Source organism: Trichoderma atroviride, chromosome 1 (genome assembly GCF_020647795.1).
Source record: "Trichoderma atroviride chromosome 1, complete sequence".
Classification (NCBI taxonomy): Eukaryota; Fungi; Ascomycota; class Sordariomycetes; order Hypocreales; family Hypocreaceae; genus Trichoderma; species Trichoderma atroviride.
This window is the reverse complement of record NC_089400.1, coordinates 2,828,555-2,847,694: the sequence shown is the minus strand read 5'-3', so window position 1 is coordinate 2,847,694 and position 19,140 is coordinate 2,828,555. Positions and strand designations below refer to the sequence as shown.

General features: G+C 50.2%; 7 protein-coding genes across 7 annotated transcripts; 4 read left to right on the top strand and 3 right to left on the bottom strand.

Moving 5' to 3' along the window:
* The first annotated feature begins 350 nt into the window (after positions 1–350).
* TrAtP1_001059 (uncharacterized protein) lies at positions 351–2,180 on the top strand. Its single transcript, XM_014091041.2, has 4 exons — positions 351–616; positions 697–738; positions 875–990; positions 1,070–2,180. Exons 1-4 carry the CDS (start codon positions 614–616, stop codon positions 1,824–1,826), a joined length of 918 nt encoding a protein of 305 aa, XP_013946516.1. The 5' UTR covers positions 351–613; the 3' UTR covers positions 1,827–2,180.
* Positions 2,181–4,018: 1,838 nt separating this feature from the next.
* On the top strand, positions 4,019–4,537 carry TrAtP1_001058 (uncharacterized protein; the record flags this gene model as incomplete). Its single annotated transcript, XM_014090982.2, has 1 exon — positions 4,019–4,537. The coding sequence occupies one exon, from the start codon at positions 4,019–4,021 to the stop codon at positions 4,535–4,537; it is 519 nt and encodes a 172-aa protein (XP_013946457.1).
* Positions 4,538–5,058: 521 nt separating this feature from the next.
* On the bottom strand, positions 5,059–6,722 carry TrAtP1_001057 (uncharacterized protein; the record flags this gene model as incomplete). Its single annotated transcript, XM_066110841.1, has 6 exons — positions 5,059–5,246; positions 5,307–5,580; positions 5,644–5,700; positions 5,756–5,977; positions 6,032–6,249; positions 6,305–6,722. The coding sequence occupies 6 exons, from the start codon at positions 6,720–6,722 to the stop codon at positions 5,059–5,061; spliced, it is 1,377 nt and encodes a 458-aa protein (XP_065966914.1).
* Positions 6,723–7,595: 873 nt separating this feature from the next.
* Positions 7,596–9,242, bottom strand: TrAtP1_001056 (uncharacterized protein; the record flags this gene model as incomplete). Its single annotated transcript, XM_014091052.2, has 2 exons — positions 7,596–8,970; positions 9,028–9,242. 2 exons carry the CDS (start codon positions 9,240–9,242, stop codon positions 7,596–7,598), a joined length of 1,590 nt encoding a protein of 529 aa, XP_013946527.2.
* Positions 9,243–12,180: 2,938 nt separating this feature from the next.
* Positions 12,181–12,363, top strand: TrAtP1_001055 (uncharacterized protein; the record flags this gene model as incomplete). Its single annotated transcript, XM_066110840.1, has 1 exon — positions 12,181–12,363. The coding sequence occupies one exon, from the start codon at positions 12,181–12,183 to the stop codon at positions 12,361–12,363; it is 183 nt and encodes a 60-aa protein (XP_065966913.1).
* A 1,651-nt stretch (positions 12,364–14,014) lies between these two features.
* TrAtP1_001054 (uncharacterized protein) lies at positions 14,015–15,653 on the top strand (the record flags this gene model as incomplete). Its single annotated transcript, XM_014090978.2, has 3 exons — positions 14,015–14,460; positions 14,545–15,391; positions 15,465–15,653. The coding sequence occupies 3 exons, from the start codon at positions 14,015–14,017 to the stop codon at positions 15,651–15,653; spliced, it is 1,482 nt and encodes a 493-aa protein (XP_013946453.2).
* Positions 15,654–16,561: 908 nt separating this feature from the next.
* TrAtP1_001053 (uncharacterized protein) lies at positions 16,562–18,932 on the bottom strand. Its single transcript, XM_014090587.2, has 2 exons — positions 18,369–18,932; positions 16,562–18,199 (listed from the first exon to the last, which is right to left on the bottom strand). The coding sequence occupies exons 1-2, from the start codon at positions 18,589–18,591 to the stop codon at positions 16,932–16,934; spliced, it is 1,491 nt and encodes a 496-aa protein (XP_013946062.1). The 5' UTR covers positions 18,592–18,932; the 3' UTR covers positions 16,562–16,931.
* Positions 18,933–19,140: the final 208 nt, after the last annotated feature.

Here is a 19,140-nt window from a genome sequence, read left to right as displayed (position 1 = left end):
TGGTTCTTGGTGTCGGAGGCTGTGTTGTCGCAACGAGCGAGGGATGTCGCAGCAATACGCTGGCCAAGACGAGCAGCGTACCTTGCTGTAAGTGGTAGCACTACAGGCGCCCACTAAATGCAAAGCCCCTGCTGTAGCAGCAGATCCTCCCCTCCAGCATGCCTGGCAGGCGACTAGCAGAAGGCTGTGGGCATTGACATAGTAACATAGCCGTTACATGAACAATATTCCATGTTGGAAATTGAAAGAAGCTTTCGGACTTGTAGGTTTTTCTTTATATGAACTAACCAAATTCTCTTCCTTTTCTTCTTTTCGTACAAAGACCTGGTATGCAGCAATTCAGAGGTTGTTCTACCAAGTGCTGTGTACCTGTCTCAAATCACGTGCATATTCGGAAGCTCCCCACCAGCCCGCCTGTCCCTGGTCGATTTGGCCATCGAATCGCCGTAGCGCGCTACGTATTGGATCGTTCGTAGCTTTGCTGGCAGGAGAGCAGCACAGGCCAGATTCGCCATATCGCATTGCTTCGGTTTCTGCCACCTACAACGCCAATTTTCCCCGTTTCTCACTCGCACACTCATTGTTTCGGTCTATTAGCGATTATACCCTCAAGATGGTAAGCTGCGCAGCTCTCTGCGGCATCCATATCCCCCCTGGCGCAATCCCCGCCGTAACTAACAAACCGACTCTTTCCAGGCGGCCCAGGTCATCTCCAACTCCGGTCACGATGATATGATTGTATGTTCGACTTTTACGAAATACTGCTCCACCCATCATTCTGCAGCTACCACACTCTCCTACAAATTCGACTTGGAGCAACAAACCGTCGAGGTCGCACCTTGGCTGACCCATAACTAACAATGGCCCAATCTAGCACGATGCCGTTCTCGATTACTACGGACGAAAGCTGGCGACATGCTCGAGTGACCGAACGATTAAGATCTTCGAGATCGAAGGCGAGACGCAACGTCTGGTAGAGACTTTGAAAGGGTGAGAGACGCCGCCTCATCTTACACATGTCGACATCGCCCACCTCGAATACACAAGTATTGACATGCACATGCTATAGTCACGAAGGTGCTGTATGGTGCGTTGCCTGGGCGCATCCCAAGTACGGCAACATCTTGGCATCGGCTGGCTACGACGGCAAGGTCTTCATCTGGAAGGAACAGGGTGCCCAGAACAGCCAATGGCAGCGAATTTACGACTTCCCCCTCCACAAGGCCTCGGTCAACATTGTGTCCTGGTCTCCCCATGAGGCAGGCTGCCTTCTCGCCTGTGCATCTTCCGACGGCAACGTCAGCGTGCTCGAGTTCAAGGACAACAGCGTCGATCACGTCACATTCCCTGCCCACGGCCTCGGTGTCAACTCCGTTTCTTGGGCCCCTGCTACTACACCTGGCAGCATCGTCAGCAGTGCTCCGGGCCCTGGCGCCACTGGCAACCGACGGTTCGTCACGGGCGGCTCCGATAATTTGATCAAGATCTGGACATTTGATCCCGCTGCACAGTCATACAAGCAAGAAGGCGAAGCCCTGACGGGCCACTCCGACTGGGTGCGCGATGTTGCCTGGTCTCCCACTGTCCTGCAAAAGTCGTACATTGCTTCAGCCTCTCAAGATAAGACGGTCCGCATCTGGACTTCAGATCAGTCCAGCGGCGGCCAGTGGGCAAGCAAGGTGCTCAACTTTGAAGCCCCTGTTTGGCGTGTGAGTTGGTCCCTGAGCGGTAACGTCCTAGCGGTTAGCTGCGCCGACAACAAGGTATCTCTGTGGCAAGAGAACCTGCGTGGCGAGTGGGAATGTGTCAAGTCAATTGAGGAGTAAACTAGAGAGAAGCGGGTAAAGGTGAAGAAATACATATCTTGGTGTTATGATTAGGCGTTTCGTTAATGAGCAGGGCATTGAAGGCAGGGACGCAAAAAAATGAAACAATATGGATAGGATGATCCTAGTTACCTACAAGCCAAGCTTCATACAGTAGAGAGAAACAAGATCACGAATGTGATGCCCATCCACAAGGGCTAAGTGGTCAAAGGAGATGGAGCCATTATAACGACATACAATTTTTCTTTTTTTGGAAAAGTCTTTAAATAGATGGTTGAACTTGGCCTTTCCTTGATCCAAAATAAGGTGTACTCAAAAATGATAATCAACGTTTTAGTTGTTTGTTCCCTTTAACTGCTGTTTGTTTCGCTCATCACCAACATTGTCCATTTATATCTCCTTGTAAACAAAGCTTTGTTAGAATGATTCAGAAACAGAAAGACACCGCTGTCCATGTATTCAAAGCCACCAACAACAAGCGTAGCAAACAAGTTTTGCACAATAGAAGTCATCAAACTATCTTCACACGTCAAAAAATGAACACTGTCTCAAAGGCATCGTCTCTCCGAAATGGCTCAGTCCTCAAACTATTAAAGAGCGAGTCAATTGCAGTACACCCTTACCCTCTAATAGACCTTTTTCATCAGCTTCTTATTTCCAGTCATTTCTATTTCCAGATACGCCCCCCTTCATCTCAAGGCACTCAATTCACATACACACATCTTCCTCACTTGTGGCCAAAATGAACGTCGCCGAGCCCTACATCTGCATTCCCGGAGTGCCCAATTTCCGTGATATCGGCGGCTACCCCCTCGCCTCCGAACAGAACAAGCAAGTCCGACGGAACGTCGTCTTCCGCTCCGCTCTTCCGCGCCACATCCTGGATGACGGATCAGAGAGAGCAAAGAATAAGCTACAGACGCTCGGTATATGTCAGGTGTTTGATTTGCGCTCTGAGAATGAGTTCATCGAGGTGCGAGCCTATGACTGGAGGAAATGGCTGTGGTCAGAAATGCATCGAGTATCGGCGCCGGTATTCCAGCCTGAAGAATACAATGCTGAGTCGCTAGCTGATCAGTATATGGAAAGTGGTTGTGGTCCTGAGGTATGGCAAATATTAAACTCTTCATCGATGATATGGCAATGGAAGCGTGGCGTTGTATTCTACAAAACATACTTCTTCACCAAATGAATACATGCTGATTACTCGATTCCAGGGATTCGCTCAAACATTCAACAAGATTTTAGAGTCGGCAAGCCATCCCAAGAACAAAGCCCGGCCGTTTGCACGAATCCTCGAGCTCCTGTCTCTGGATTCTAAGCAGCCGCCCACGCAGCCCATGCTTATACACTGCGATCTGGGTATGGACAGAACAGCAGTAATCTGTGCTTTGATCTTATCGCTCTGCGGCGTGAGCGACGAGGATGTGGCCAAGGACTATCATCAATCGGAGATGGAGCTTGCTGCCCATCTAGAGAAACTTGCCGCAGAGTTCAAGTCGCTCTCTGTATTCAAATACGTCAGAGTCACTGCAGACGATGCGAAGATTCTGTTTTCAGTACGGTGAGTAATTCTCTTGATGAATATAATGCAATGGCAATACCAATCGATCTTTGGCTTACTTTTTTTTGTTCAAGGGAGGAAAACATGCTGCGGTTTTTGGATTCTCTCAGAAAGAAGCATGGCTCGATTGAACAATGCATCAAGCATCACAAGTTGCTCGACGATGAGGGCATATCAAGACTGAGAGAGAACATGATTGTTGATGCCGCCACGAATCAATCTACGGCTAGTAAGTCGAGACTCTTGCATTTCTCGCGCATTTCATGTGATCAATTTTGCTAACGTTGGACTGTTTGTGTAAAGGGATATGGGATAAGAACTAAAGATGGCAGTATAAAAGCGGCTTATTGGTTTTGAATACGTTGTTTTTAGTTTGATTGCACTATTTACTTAAAATGTATTAGCTTCATCATCTACCAGGTAGTGGCAGGACAGACTGCTGCCTAAAGACGGGAAAAGAGAAGAGATAGAACGTTTACTTTGGTCATAAAATATTATCCTTCATAGATCTTCATCTAATAAACCTTTATCATTTGCTAGTCAGAAATTCAAGATTGCTCCATAAAGATATAGCGTCATCTTTACTCTTCTCTCCATATCCGATTTTATTCAGCTTAGAGAACCACTCATGGCAGCCTCTCAACATGCATTAAATCACAAAATCATCGGCACCAGGCAGCCAGATAAAACCTATACCGATCGCAATTCCACTCGTGTCGTGGCCATCAGGTCCTCCGGTGAAGTTGCCATAATCCACGTCAAAGTAGGAAACTATTATAAACTGCCAGGCGGCGGCATCGAGGCAAACGAGAGTCACTCCGACGCCGCCCTGCGCGAAGTCAAAGAAGAAACCGGAGCGGCGGTAGCTCTGCGCGGCGACTATTTTGCCACGACGGAAGAGTTTCGCTTCCATCTTCATCAGATATCTTATTGCTATTTGGCCGATGTGCTCGACGACACTGGGGAGCCGTGCTTGACGGAAGAGGAGCTTGCTGATGGATTTACGTACCAGTGGATGGATATATACAAGGCTGTGGAGATTATGGCTGCAGCGGTACCAACTACAGAATTTGGATGTTTCGTTAAAGAGCGAGATGCGTATGTTCTCGCCGTGGCTGTTGGAGTTTTGGGAGCAAGACAGGGCTGAAACTGAAACCATAGCATGTTGGTAAAAAGGTTATACGTAAATGATATGATGTGGGTGTATATTACAAGACCATGGAAACACCGATGCAATAACCATTTAGAAATATGTAACACTGCTCGCAAAATCCCCCAAGCAGAGTTCTCCGCGTATACCATATGCATGGAGTATTCACATCGGATGGTATGTGGAAAATCACAATGATCATCACTGACATACGTACTTAGGTAGAATACGGAGTAAAACTCCCACTCGGGGCCATCTTGAGACACTTGCTTCATACATGAAAGATTAGAAGACATTATAGCAGCCAGCTTATATATATTCACGATTACAGTATGAACGAACCCATATTTCCCATAATGAATCTAGATAGTGCCTGAATGTTCCCAGTATCTCATAAAACTCCTGCTAGTTCAATAAAGGGCGGCCTCAATGTCATAAATCCGCCATAATAATAGTAGAGTGATAACGCCAACGTCAAAGTGTAAATTCCCAAATATGATCCCCAGTAAAGAAAACTCCTAAACGTTCTTGTTGAATCGAACTCTCCAAACCTCATTATTCGCAAAATCGTTGTATGAAAAGAGATCCTCATCCGATGCTGTTGTCGAATTTGCTCTAGCAGGCATCTTTCTATTAGACGTAAAGGCTGTGTGCATATCGCCTCCGTATCGCTTAGCAATAGACACTCCGAATCCAGCAATCTCTCCTACGTGAATTTTAATCGTGAGCATTCTTAGACAACTCAAAATAAGACGATGCCACTTACCCAAACTAATGAGCATGAGGTTTCTTGTTGCAGAAGGAGGCAATCCATATGATCCGACAACCAAAGAGGTTAGAGGACAGAATATATACGGCCACCAAGAACTCAGACCAAGGCCATTGTAGATGGAAGTCCGAAGGGTAGCTGCCGATGAAGAAGCTGAATCCAAGAGATCTATTAAATTCGAAGCTGTTTGCTGAGCATGGACCAGTCGTTCTTGGTGGCCTTCATGTTGAACCAGTAGAGAGTCGGCCAATCCTTCAAGCCTCTTCATATTCTGCCAATACGCATTAGCCATTTCCCATTCGCTGTCAACCTTGAATAAAGCCGTTCAACTTACTGTCTCTATTTTCTCTTGTCTCAATGCAACAGCTGCCGCTATGGATTGTGAAACTTCCTAGCCAATTGCGGTCAGAGAAAAGCTCTTTCATTGGGAAAGGAAGACAACTTACAATTTCTCTGTGTAAAGATGTCGATGAGGTCACTGCTGCAGCGATTGCCGATAAGATAATATCCACTTCGGTGGTAATTCGCTGCGTGGCCTCTTGTAAGGCAGACTCGTGTGAAGATACCAAGTCGTGGCTTTGTGTTTGCGTCGCGTCAACCAGCATTGCGAGTAATATCTGTAAATTTCTGGCATCTTCGAGTCCGTGGTTAATAAAATCCGTCGACCGCTGCCGATGCCGTTAGTGACCTGAGTCTAGTAGCATTGCTTGCAAAAATTATACCTGAACTCTTTGAACAATCTGTTCCCTGAAAAACGTATCTAGTTCAGTAAAGCCATTTTTCAAGTCATTCATCTGGGGCTTGAGGTTGGCCGTGGCAGTTTCGACTTCTTGAAACATTTGATTGAGCGATCGAAATCGCTCCCCCATCTCTTCTTCGAGTTGGGTAGTCAGCCTCGCAAGGATGTCAACCAATCGTTGGTGAAGCCGGACATTTTGATCTAAGATGGAATTAGCCAGCTTCTATCTCACCCAATAAGATACCAGTATATCTACTTTTTTCATTGTCTGCACGGGCGGCCTCACAAAATCGCAGTGTTTTATGGTGATAGCTCACCCAGGTGTTCCATGCCGAATCCGACTGTGCCAGGCCTTCGAGGCAGTCATCAATCTCCGCTGTCGTAACATGCAGCTGTGGCTTAGTCGGTGGAGCGATTCGTGCGAGAGTTGACTCTTGAAACTTGGAACAAGCAGGTGGAATCGCGAAGCTGCCTCTTTCTAGGTCACATATAGCCAAGCTTGCGGCGTATGAGTCAACAAAGTCTCGAGCAGCTCTTCCACTATCAGTCAAAATCGTTTCATCATCTCGTCCGTCGAGTAACTGGCAGTTGTTGACCAATAAACGAGCCGCAATGCGGTGGCATAGGGGCTCTGATTCCAATTCTTGCAACTCATTGAGCGCCATAGAATACATTGCAGGCAGCTTTGAGGGTTCGAAGCCAGGAGTGCTAGCTAAATGCTCTCTAGAGGAAGATGGGCCTATAGAGTTGCCATGTCCTGGACCCAGGTTAGCGATGATTTGCATAGAAAGAGGCAGCCAGAACTCGCTACTAATCCTCTTATTGCCGCCCCATGAGAAACCGTGCACTCCACTAGAAAGAATGAGAGCGATATGAAAACTCCAAAAAACAAACGTCAGAGCTGGTGCCATCTTCCACTGGCCAGTAACCGAGCTGGCTGTGTCTCGCAGATAATGGTCTATAAACGCAAAAGCGCCGCGAACCGAAGTAATTGAAGCCCTAGGTCCAATCGCGGATAGATCCTCGCTCGAGTTGGGCCTTGTTATAGTTGTGAAGCTGTGGCGAAGAATACTGGAAAGTAGTCCGCAAGATGAGTTTTCGGCGATATATGAGATAGATAAATTCAGTGGGCTGCAGATGGCCCGTACTGTTGGTGCATGGATGCCGGTTATTTTGCTCTTAATTGGTTTTGTTTGCGTGTTTGGCAACTCTGGTTTTCTACGAATATCATGGTGGAAATCCGGAGAAGGCAGATGGATGTGGAAAATTCTGGCAATGGTGATTCATCGAGCTCGTGATTGCCGCTTTTCGACCTCGCCAGTCGTACCTGCTGCATGCAAACGGGTGCACAACGGGCCGCCGCTTCCATCTCTTCACTTGCATAACCTCATTAGTAGCGTTATTGGCACTGATTGTGAGCAATACGTGCAGCTGCTTAAACCTCGCAATAAAATTATATCACCAGTATTCACGTCGACATTCTGAACGCTGAAAGAACAAAACTCGATCTCGCCAGCCATGAACCTGCTTGGCCATCAACTCAGTTACTACACCACCACTCTAAGCCGATTCAAAGACTCAGCTCCCTCTGCCCTTGGTTTGACGATGACCTTGGGGAAATATTTCGGCTCCAGGATATGAACAGGCATCACTCGATCATTCTTCTTGGGAACAGAAATGCCGTCGCCCCCAGGTGCAACCAAATCCACTGCGTGGATGATCATGGCTGCAAACATGAGAATCTCGTTAGTCGCAAAGTCACGACCAGGGCACAACGTCTTGCCACCACCAAATCCACGAAATGCCGCTGGATGAAACCCATCACTTCTGCTCTTTTCTTTGAGAAACCTGTTCGGGTTGAAGTCTTCAGCATCCTGGCCCCATATGGACCTATTAGCATGGATAACACCTCCAGAGATTTGCACAACAGCACCCTTTTTCAAAAAGTATCGATCAGCCAGCATCGTGTCCTCCTTGATCATGCGAACAGAGAAATTCTCCGATCCGATGCGCAGGCTCTCCCTATAAACAGCAACGAGCGTTGGGCATGTTTCTTTAACCACTCCAATGCTCAGCGAGTCCGGTCCAGTGCGTTGGTAACTGAGCTCCAGCGCCTGGCGGATCTCCTGGCGCGTCTCGGCGAGAAGCTTTGCATGCGCAAATATTCTTAATATTACCCAAAACGTTGTAGTTGTCGTATTTACGATACCAGCAAAAAGAAAAGACAGGGCTGAGCGAGCCGTCATGTCTGTGCTCATGCCATATTCTTTTTCTATCCGGGCTCTACCCCTTGCAATTGATGATGCTGAATCCAGATGGCCAGCTTCCAAATACCTGCAGAACGCAGCAGACAGCTTCTCTCGGCCGCTATACGCTTTGGGTGCTATGACGGATGGCAATATTCCGATGAGTAATCCAGCAAGACCGTGATCAAATGCCCAGAAAGCTTGCTCCAAGTCAGGGTCCTCTGCAATGGGATTACGGGGTCCAAAGAGATATTTCGCCGTACCAACGGTTACCATGTGGCGAGTCCAGACCAAAAGATCAATAGGCTGAGGGGCATCAGCAGCCTTATCAAAGGAGCCAATTCCTTCACACAGCTGAAGACATAGTTCCTGCGCAGCTTCACAGCTCAGCGTATTTACATATTCACCCGGTCCAAGGGAGGTATACACCCAGTCATGAATGTCAGCAAAGAATCCCCGTGGCTCGCCCGGTTCTGGATCCAGATTTGTGCCAATTACATTATAAGTCTTCTCGTCGAGCCCAAGAACCCGCTGGGTTATCTCTGGCAGCAAAGGTGACATGGATAACGTCTTGGTATTGCGCTGAACGCTAGCGGCCAATGACGGCTCCGTCACGACGTAAATTCGAGATCCTGGCACAGGCAAAGTCAGGATGGGTTCTTCGGGGTAAGACAGTCTAGCAGTTATTAGCCCAATGCCTCGCATCCCGTGAGAGTCTAGATTCAATTCTAACCCAAGCTGTTTGATATATCGGCCGCCATGCAGCGCCATGCCCATCAGATGGCCTATGAGAGGAACCCATGACTGGATAACTATTGGCTCGCTTGGATGCAGCTTTTTCCCCGACGTATAGCGGAGGATGAAGGCCAGAGCCAGAAAGCCAGCGGTAACGGTGGCAACAATGCCTAAATTGACGGGCCAAGCCTTGATATCAAACAGCGCCATCATTCATATCAACGCTAGGCTGTTCTGTGCAGTTTGTTCGATCACTGATTATCAAAGAAACCAGTGGTCAATGGGTGAAATGAACACATCTAGCGTCTCTTTCGGTTGATGATTTGTTTGTATATCTGCACTTCATCTTGAAGTTGATGGACGTCGCAGTCGAAACAAGGCGGGGTTGCATCCCACGGGAGCGTTACGGAATCGGGATACCCAGTCTATATAATGGGCCAGCTGCCAATTCCTACAGGCTGCCCCGGCGCGAAGTTTCCTCGCTAATGATGGCTTCGCCGAATGAACGGACCTAATCTCTATGATTGGTTCCCCGAAGCATTTGACAAGTTGTGCTGATGAATAACCTCCAGCGCTTGCGGAAGAAGAAAGCTTACGGCTGTCCGAGAGATGAGACTCACTGGAGGGACTAACTTGAGGTTTCTAAGCGGCAGCAGGATTCGATCCCTTCATTCAACAAGCCAATGTTCCGTCTGGAAAAACATCACGCCACGATCCCTGTATTCTCTACGCCGTATCCGGTATGAAAGCGAGTATGACTGGTCATTGTGATAAGTGGGGTGGGATATGGCTCAAATGAATAGGAGTGGAGGTGAGGCGAAGCCCTGATGGTAATAGTCTTCGCGGCATGCCTTAAACCCTGCCTCACCGAAGTTTTCTCTTTTCTCCGCTTTTGCACTTGTTCTTTTATTTCCCACATGCGCTCTTCTTTGGGAGGCGTAGAGGTCTCGAGAAGCTCTTTTCAACTTGCGACATGTGCCGTTAAGAGGTAGGGGGTCGCTTGAGGGCATTGAGTACAACCCCGTGGACCATTCTATGAAGCATCAGCAAGGCCCTGTCAAATCATGAACGCCACGATCACGAGAGCATTTTGCGGCGAGAGAAGAAGCATTCCAGGCCTCAGCCTGCCGAGATGAGAAGAGGACACGTGAAGAGAAAACAAAGAACGACCAAGAACAGAAAATCAATTCCATGATTATTCCCGACCGCCTCTCCCTAGCGTACAAACGAGAACAAGCTTGATTGCTAGTGCGGAAGCTCAATATCTCCCCACTGCTGGGTAAACCCGGAGCTGAGGCATATCGCTCCGGCCCGGTGTGGACGGCCACAACGCCGGGACGGAGCCGGATTTTCGGAGGGAAATGTGTATACAGGTGGATAAGCAGTGGTCTTGTGGCCACGTCGGCTACTTTCAGATCCGGTGGTGTGAGAAGTTGTTCAAGGGGTGCAAAGGGACGTCAGCTGCCCACGATATCATCTATCAGCTCGAGGAATGCAGCGACTGTATCCGGCGCAAAGGTCTCCCCAAGCCGTTTACCTCCAAATAAGCTGTCTTCATAGCAGTCGACGGCTCTGGTTGGCTGGCTTCTTCTCGGTGTTTCAAACAGGAGTCGGGAATCAATTTCAAAAAGGACCAAAAAAAAAGTTTGATGTTATCTCATCTTGGCTACGTCTATCGACTGCCACAGATTGAAGATTTGGGCAAATATGGGAAATCAACTTTGCATACCGGCATAAGCATAGTTTAAACAGCAAGCGATGGAAGAATGATGGTATTTTACAGCTATTTTTATTTTTTTTGTTTTTTATTTTTTTTAGAGTTCAAGAGCGATAGAGATGTCTTTGACAAAACTGTTACCATATTAGGCACCGCACAAACTACCTAGGTAGTTGATAGCGTTGACTTGATACAGGTCCATAATTCAGACTGTTCTACATAGAAGCCGGGCAAAGTCACGATTCATCCAGCTCAGCAGCTCCAGACCAAAGCTAGGGAAGATCTAGGCTTGGTGCAACGGCCGCGGACGAGATCCAGATATATGGCAGATGGGCCGTCGTATCTGGCAACTCAATGCGGCAGACTGTGGGAAATTTGCAGTAATAGTGCTGGGCTTGACCTTTTCGAGAAAGTTCCATGGCACTTGTACGGAGAATGTTTATGGTCCTTATCTCGGTCATCATCTTTGATATTTTCCCCTGAAAGATGGACTTGGCATAGGAGTTGATTTTCCTTGGATGTGAAACAATTCAGATACTAACAAACGAAATAGTTGCTCAGAGGGAAAGCATCTAGGCACTAGTGTCAATGCAGTGTTGGCAGTATACTCCGCGTTGATATCCTGAGGCTTCCACAAGATAGGCATCGCTATTGGGGGCATCGCTAACACTCTGCAGCCTGTGCTTTTTTGCCTCCCCTATTCCTCTCTTGGTTGCACGAAATTGCGGGGAATGAATGTCGAATCCTTGGAAACATACATCACGAACGGAGCCCGGGCAATGGGAGGAAAAGAGGCAGTCACATAATGGCGATTCGCGCAGCTCTGGACCGTTTGGAGTGGTGTTGTGGAGTGTGTTACAGTAGGGAGTCGCTAATGCCAGCCGTGCCCATTCGTGCATCTGAGAAGACAACGGACCAATCGAGCGTCAAACCGCATCGAGGCATACTCCCGGCATGTGAGTTGGCTCTGGGCGCTGAGTTTTGACAGAAAGGCTCGGAGATGCCTTGGAGATCGGCCCAGACGGCGCATGAAAGCAGAAAACAATGCATCAATCAACAGCCGCCTAACAGAGTAGCGTCACATGGCCCCGTGTCGGATAGAGTAGCTGGTGCTCGCTCAGAGATGCCCTCGGCCGTCACGCTGCATTGTGTTACTGCTCAGCTCTTTGGGCTTAATCGCCACAGGCGAGGCGAGGCGAGGTGAGATGAGGTGGATGATGAGAGGCGAGCTTCGCGGTTTGGGGCTAGTTTTTGGCCCTTTTCCCTGGGGATTTTTCTGGCTTGGACCTCGACGACTACCCCGTAAAGCACATGCAAGCACCTGCGTGTCTATGTATCCCAGGGGGGGTTCGTTGGTCGCATTTGCCCAGAGTCAGCAGTGGATGGGCCCATCTTTGCGACTGATGGCATCCCTAACGCTGTTCTTCATGATCGATGGTGGCGAGACCTGGGGATATCAGAGCATATCGCCAACGACCACAGCAGCCGCCAGAAATACTTAAGAACGCAGATTCCCCGGGGACGAGATGCGAGAGGATCGCGGAGAAGGGGAGCCGCCGCAACGAGGTTTGCGAGAATGGCGCCGGCGCAGAGGCAGAGGCCGTCACCATCGCCTGATCTGACTGTTTGGCCACTTTTTATTATATTCCCCGAAGGGCCAAAGTCGTGCCACCCCTTGGCCTAACCGGGTAGCAATAAGCTGCGATACCGAGGCGCCGAGCGCGGGAGGGCGGGTGGCCAATCAGAAGCCGGAGGCGGCGCCTCTGCTGCTCCCTTGGCCCTGCGCATCGTACGATGTCTGGATCTCTGGCCAGCCGTTTGTCGTTTTTCTTCGCACATGCATGGCATCCATCCATGGCGCAGGGTCCCCTCTTCCAGCAAAGAGGAGCCCCAGAAGCGGCGTCTGGACCGCCCGGCGCCTCGTTGGCTGCCCCTCCGCGCAGCAAAAGTCAGGCCATTTTCGTCGACGGCCACAGCAGCTGCGAAAAGGCTATCTTGGGGGCACTCGCAATTCAGAATTTTCCGCCGCGCTGCTGCAATTCGCCATCTGCCTGGCGCATACCCGCAGTGACAGGTCATGTTGGCTCACTCTGCAGCGCCTCGATCCCGGCTCTCGCCGAGCACAAGGTCGCTCGCGGGCAGTTGAGGCCACAGGCCACAGGGTCCAGCTGCTGGCTATGGCTCCAGAGCAGCTCCGTAGGGGACCTGTAGGGGATCTATAGGGCAGAGCCGGGAGCCAGAGCCACGGGAAGCGCCCCAGAGAAGATGGATCAATGACACCCATGGATGCGAAAAAAGTCGACGCCGCTGGGGAAAGCCAGTGGTGGACGTTGGAATCTGCAAGCGTTTTGGCCTCGCTTGCATGGCCTGACTGCTCTGCTGCCATACCCACCGCCAGCCGCGGGTCCTAGCGCGCCCGGGGCCTGGGCGAGAGCACGTCGGTTCCTGGAGCGGCATCCTCGTACTGTAGCGGTACAGTAGCAGTGCTGAGGATGGGCTTGCGGTCGGTTTTGGCGTTGCAGCGCCGTTGTGCTCAGTGCAGGCTTCGGAAGGGCTGCCGTCGTCGCGGCGTTGCCCGACAGAGGCTCCCGGAGCTGGGGACTGGAGGGTACCTTGATGTAATGCCATGCTGAAACTTGCCGACCCCGTATATTAGCATTGCTATGCCTGCTCTGAAGCTCTGCGCACGGCACGGGGGCCCTTTTGCACGTCGTCGACCTAAATCTGCATCAAATCCATATACATCTCCCTGGCGTTGCTTGTACATCTACGCCTGTCCTCCAAACTTTTGCTCGCCATATACCTACTCAACTCATACTCCATACCTCTTTTACTACAACTACTACTGGGCATTCCTTCGTATAGGTATTGCCTTACACGCCTACCCATCTGCCCATCTTCCGCTGTCTGCATCCCGCGGAGCTGTGCTCGCCGTCTGCCTCCTCCATCCCGGTCCGAGCCACCATTCACCAAGCGCCCCCTTGGGTTCGGCCTCCAGGTACCGAGCGCCACCACGAAGCAGGCCTTCTGATATTACCTACTTCTACTTGGACAAGTCACTGTCCACACGCCGTGACCCTCCATCCATCCATCGCAACCAGCTTTCTGCAGCGGCTGCACGGCGCAAGTGCCCAATAACTGACGCCGCACGCCGTGCCGATCTGCGGCTGCCATTGGCCTCTCGGCGCGCATCTCTCACGCCACTCCTAGGGCTCCATTGATCCCAGCAGTTCGTTACAGTCTGTTGCATCCGGCTGTTGCGCTGGGCATGGAACAGGCCCTCGACTATACTACGCATCCCAACCGCCGCGTCCTCAGTCTGCCGGAACGACACCTCAGCTCCTCAACCTCAGTCCAGCCATCGCCTCCCCGGAACCCGACCATGGACATGTTCAACTTCACAACCGCAGCCTCGTCCTCGGCAATACCTTCATATGCCCCGGTGGCCAGCAGCAGTGCCGCCAACAGCGGCCGCAACTTGGGCGACATGACCTTCTCCCAGCTGGCGTCGCAGTACGGCAATCGCAATCATCCCCTGCAGTCGATCCTCTCTCAGGGCAAGGAGTCTCGTGAATCCAAACGGATAAAGGTCGAGTCGCCGCACTCAGCCTTGGACTCGATCGACTCGTGGCTCCAGTTTGACGAGGAGGCCGATAAGTTTGGTAGCTTTGAGATTGACTTTTCCAAGCAATACAACCCGGCCAACCAGCCAAGGTGAGTCGGCACAAAGCGACAACTCTTCTTTGCTTTATGAGTATTTTTCCTGACAATTTTTTTCTCTTCTTATTTGAAATCAAGGCCGTCCACAAATATGACACCTGGTCTGGGCAGTGGCCTTTATGCCAATCCCACCAACCAGTTCAGAGAAGAAGACTTCCTCGATGATAGCGCCTTTGACCATTCTCTGTCCGAGGATGACGACTTGTTTGATACGATGAACCTTAATGACCAGCTGCCCAAGATTGAGACGCAGCCCTCGACCGAAGCTCAATCATCCAGGAGTCTGTACTCCACGCCGTCAATGGGCTGGGAGAAGCCCCAGGCGGGAATTCACCCAAGCGCTGTCTCCATGGCGGAAGAGATCCCTAGACGCATGGGCAGCGATGCCTGGGATTCCATGCCTCAAGCTGCTGCCAATTTTAACCTCAACCTAGAAGAGCGCCGCCGGCTTCTCGAGATTGCCATGGGCCCCAGCCGGATGTCAGCTTTCATCTCTCCCAATCGATTCAATACGGGATTCGGAGCTTCTTCGATGCAGCCCAGCATGAGCCAGGATTTCAGCAGCTTCAACTTTGGCCCCAAACAGGGCATGAGCCATGTGGGAATGTTCCAGAGAAACAACTCTACCGACACCACAGCCTCTGGACTCTCCCAGCCCAGCCGGGATCTGAAACACAGGCACTCCAAGCACGAGACGCCACCCAAGATGGTGCCTGCGAAACGGCCAAGCACGCATTCGGAAAGCAGCAGCGTGAGCAAAGAAAAGGCAAAGTCTGCGGATCGCATTGCGCATAACGACGTTGAACGGAAATATCGGACCAATCTCAAGGACAAGATCACTGAGCTGCGCAATGCGGTGCCGGCATTACACCAGGTGGCTGAAGGAGAGCCTGATAGCGCACAAGGGAATTCCAAAGTCAGCAAGGTAAGTGATATGATGGTGATTGCGATACGTTTGACTTGATGAAAATAGTCTTGCTTATTCTTTTATTTTACAGGGCACTGTGCTCACAAAGGCAACGGAATACATCCACCAACTAGAACAACGCAACAAAGATATCATGTCGGAGCATAAGCAGCTCGCACGGAGGCTCCAAGCATTCGAAGCACTCCTCAACGATTCGATGAGAGTCGACATCATGCCCAGTCATAGCATGGCACTCTTTGACCCGAGAGGATTCTGTTGAGTCATTTGTATCATTATCATACGTTTTTTATTACATATTGATTCGAGTACGATTGCATGAAAACAAAAAGATATACAATTGTTTATTTGCGGAAAAGTTTCTTCGACAAACTTTCCCTTGGCGGGCATTTCAATTTTTTCGGCCATGTTTTTTATGTTCACTTTCTTTGTTTTTCATTATTCTGCTACAGCCGCCGCCATTTACACCTACTACTACACACCTCTCTACTTTTCGGCGTTATGGTAAACACTGTCCTTTTTAGACAAAACGTGGCATGAAAAACTTAAGACAAAGGGTGTATATATTACTCGGTATTGGCGGTCTTCTTGAAAGTCATCTACTTGTTCATATGGGAAATCAGGGAAGGGGATGGGAAGGAGGAGGAAAACTGATTAAAGGCAATGTGGGTCTGGGAAAGGTTCAGGCGAGGCATACTACTTTTTTACGAAAGACACATTTTCTATTTGTGTGAAAGCAACATCAAGAAGACGAAGAACAAAATTTTCCACGCATTTTTGGGCAAAATGACGGTGTGACTAGGGGCAAAAAGAGGGAGAAAGAGAAAAGAAGAAAAAAAGGATAAATTAATGTATGAAGAAGGAATAGATTTGGCGGCAAAGCATTACCAAAAAGAAAGAATGGGCTGCTCAGAGAAAGAAACAAAAAAAGGGAGCACCTAGCTTATCGTGAATACCAGAAAAAAAACGACCAATAGAGCATTTCTCCGGAGGCGTCTCTTTGCCTTGATTTGAACTTGAATGTTACATTTGTCCCACTTTTTGGCTCTTAATGCACTTGTTTTGTTATCAAGAAGAAGAAAAAATCGAATTATTTGCCACTCTTCGGAATGATAAGTCGGTATTCCGAGAGAGACGCCGTTAGAAAATGATACCCTGGGCATACGGAACATGTATGTTCATGTATGTAGTATGCAGGAGAGGAGAGGAGAGGGGCCAAACGCGCAAAAAAGGGAGGGCCTAGATGCGATGCTACTGCGCACTTACATACATTTAATATATGTGAGATGCATTAGTGTGAGATGCATTAGTGTTTTCTCTCTTCTTTTTGCCTTTTTGGCATTGGATGGAAGGGTAAAAGGAGAAAAGGAAGTTGCTGTAGACACCGTTCAAGCTTGATAATCAGTTCATCGGTTTTTTTCATGAGATGTATGCAAAAGCTAAGTAATCCCTATATTACACGAAAAAAAAAAAAAAGAAGAAAGGGGGGGGGATGGAGAAAAGAAAGTATTTTGCACGGGTGAATTTTCAGTATTATTTTTTAGTCTCGTAACGCTTCGATATCCGCAACCTCCTTGACGGCCTCAGTCGTGAGAATGTACGGCGCATCCTCGTCTACACAGATACTATCTTCGATGCGGATGCCCATGCCCCTGAAATGGGCCGGCCACCGCTCGTCGTCCGGAACGTAGACGCCCGGCTCGACGGTAACGCAGTGGCCCCTCCGCAAGATCTCTCTCCTGCTGTACCCTGGGCAGTCATGCACGTCCAGGCCAATGTAGTGTCCCACATGGTGGGGGAACAGCTGGTCAATGTTGCCCGTGGTCAGGTTGCTGAAGCCGATGCTCTTGAGCTGGTCGACTAAGCCGCGGGCCGTGATGCCGTGGATGTCCTCGAGCGAGAGCCGGGCGGACTCGCGGCAGAGGGAGACGCTGGTGCGCTGCACTTTGAGCACGGCTTCGTAGAGGTCGCGCTGGGCCGGGGTGAACTTGCCCGAGGCGGGCCACGTCCGCGAGATGTCGGTGATGTATGTGCCGTACTGGCCGCCGGCGTCGACGAGGATGAGCTCGTTGCCGTTGAAGACGTTGTTGTTGACGGTGTAGTGGATGCAGTTGGCGCGGGGGCCGCCGGCCACGACGGGAATGTAGGCCGGGCCGTCACAGCCATTGATTGTGAATTCGTAGTCGAGGAAGGCGTGGAGGTCCTTTTCCTTGATCCACGATCGCCGCATGGCGTTTGTGATGGCGCGGCCGGAGATTTGGCCGGCCAGGCGCATGTTGGTCACTTCTGCCGGGCTCTTGATGACCCGGAGCTTGTTCATGACCGGATACAGGGGCGTCTTGGCCGGGCCGTTGCTGCCGGTGATGAAGCGCCAGAGCGAGTTGTTGGACGCCTTGGCGGACTCGACGTCGGTGTAGATGAGCTTGGCCGAGTCGAGCAGCCTGGGCAGCACCGAGTCGATTCGGTCCATGGACCAGGCCTCGTCTACGTTCCACACGTCCTGGGCGGCCTGGACGCCGTTGCGGTAGCCGGACCATTGCTCTTCGCGGGGGTTTTTCGCCTTGACAAACATGTGGAAGAGGTAGTCGCCCCATTTTGGTCCGGTCTTCTCGATGATGGCCATGGCATCTGGCTCATCCCATCCTGTCAAATAGAGGAAGTTGGTTTCCTGCCGGTAGGGGTGAAAGACGGCGCCGGATTTGTACTGGAGAGGTGCGGCGTGTAGGACGGCGACGCCGCCTTCTGACATGGCGTCGGCGAGAGCAGCTCGACGGTCGGCATATTCCTGAGCGCTGATGCCGGGAGTTACTGGTGTAGTTGGTCAATTAGCGAGGTGTTTGTCTTCTTCTAAATCTTTCTTTTTTCAATATGTATTTCAATTTCATGTCTTATGGCTCATTATTCTCTTCATCGTGTGTGAATGCTATAAGAGCTGCCGACATCAAGTGAGAGTGACGAAGAAAAAGGGTAAACCCACGCTCGCCAGCCTTGAGGATGTGGGGATGTGTCTCATGGACTGGTTGCCCAAACTGAACACTGGCTGCTGATACTACGGAGCCGTAGCTCCGCCGAGGCCGCGAGAAATCATGACGATGCGGTTTTTGATAGGCGGTTTGCGTGATGCCGCAGCGCTGTTGCAAGGGCAGCACTTTCCGGGGTGGCTGGGCGAGGCTCCGGAATGATGGCCTGGGGAGCTTCATTTTATAGACGCAGGATAATTTCTAAAGGAATTGAGAGACGGGCTCATGGTCGATCTCCACTGGACGCCTCTACCTCTCTTTTTTTTTTTGCGGGCGGTATACTCCACTTTGCGCTTCTGGTATGTGTTTGTTCTTTTTTTCACTTTGATACGCGGAAAGTGAGGCTTGCTCAGCTCTCCGCGTATTGGGGAATGCGAAATTAGTGGTGATTGATGGAGAAGACGTAGGATTGGAGAGAGGCCGGCCGGGTGCTAAAAGCCAATTGCTTTGATGCTGGTCGTGATGGAGTTGAGCGAGAGACTTGTCTTGATCATGTAAGCAAGGCGGTTTCTGCATTGACAGCTCAAAGCCTGTCTGTGGCTGGTGTGGCGGAAGAACAGCGAATAAATGGACAGCTGCAATCATGTGCACACACCAAGAGCGCGTCTTGCAGCTGTTGCTGGGCACTAACACCAAGTGGTGCTACAGCGGTGATATTTTCCTCGTGGCTGCCCCGCCTTGTGGCCGCGTCTTGTTTACAGCCAAAAAAGAGCTTTTGGGCATTTCTAC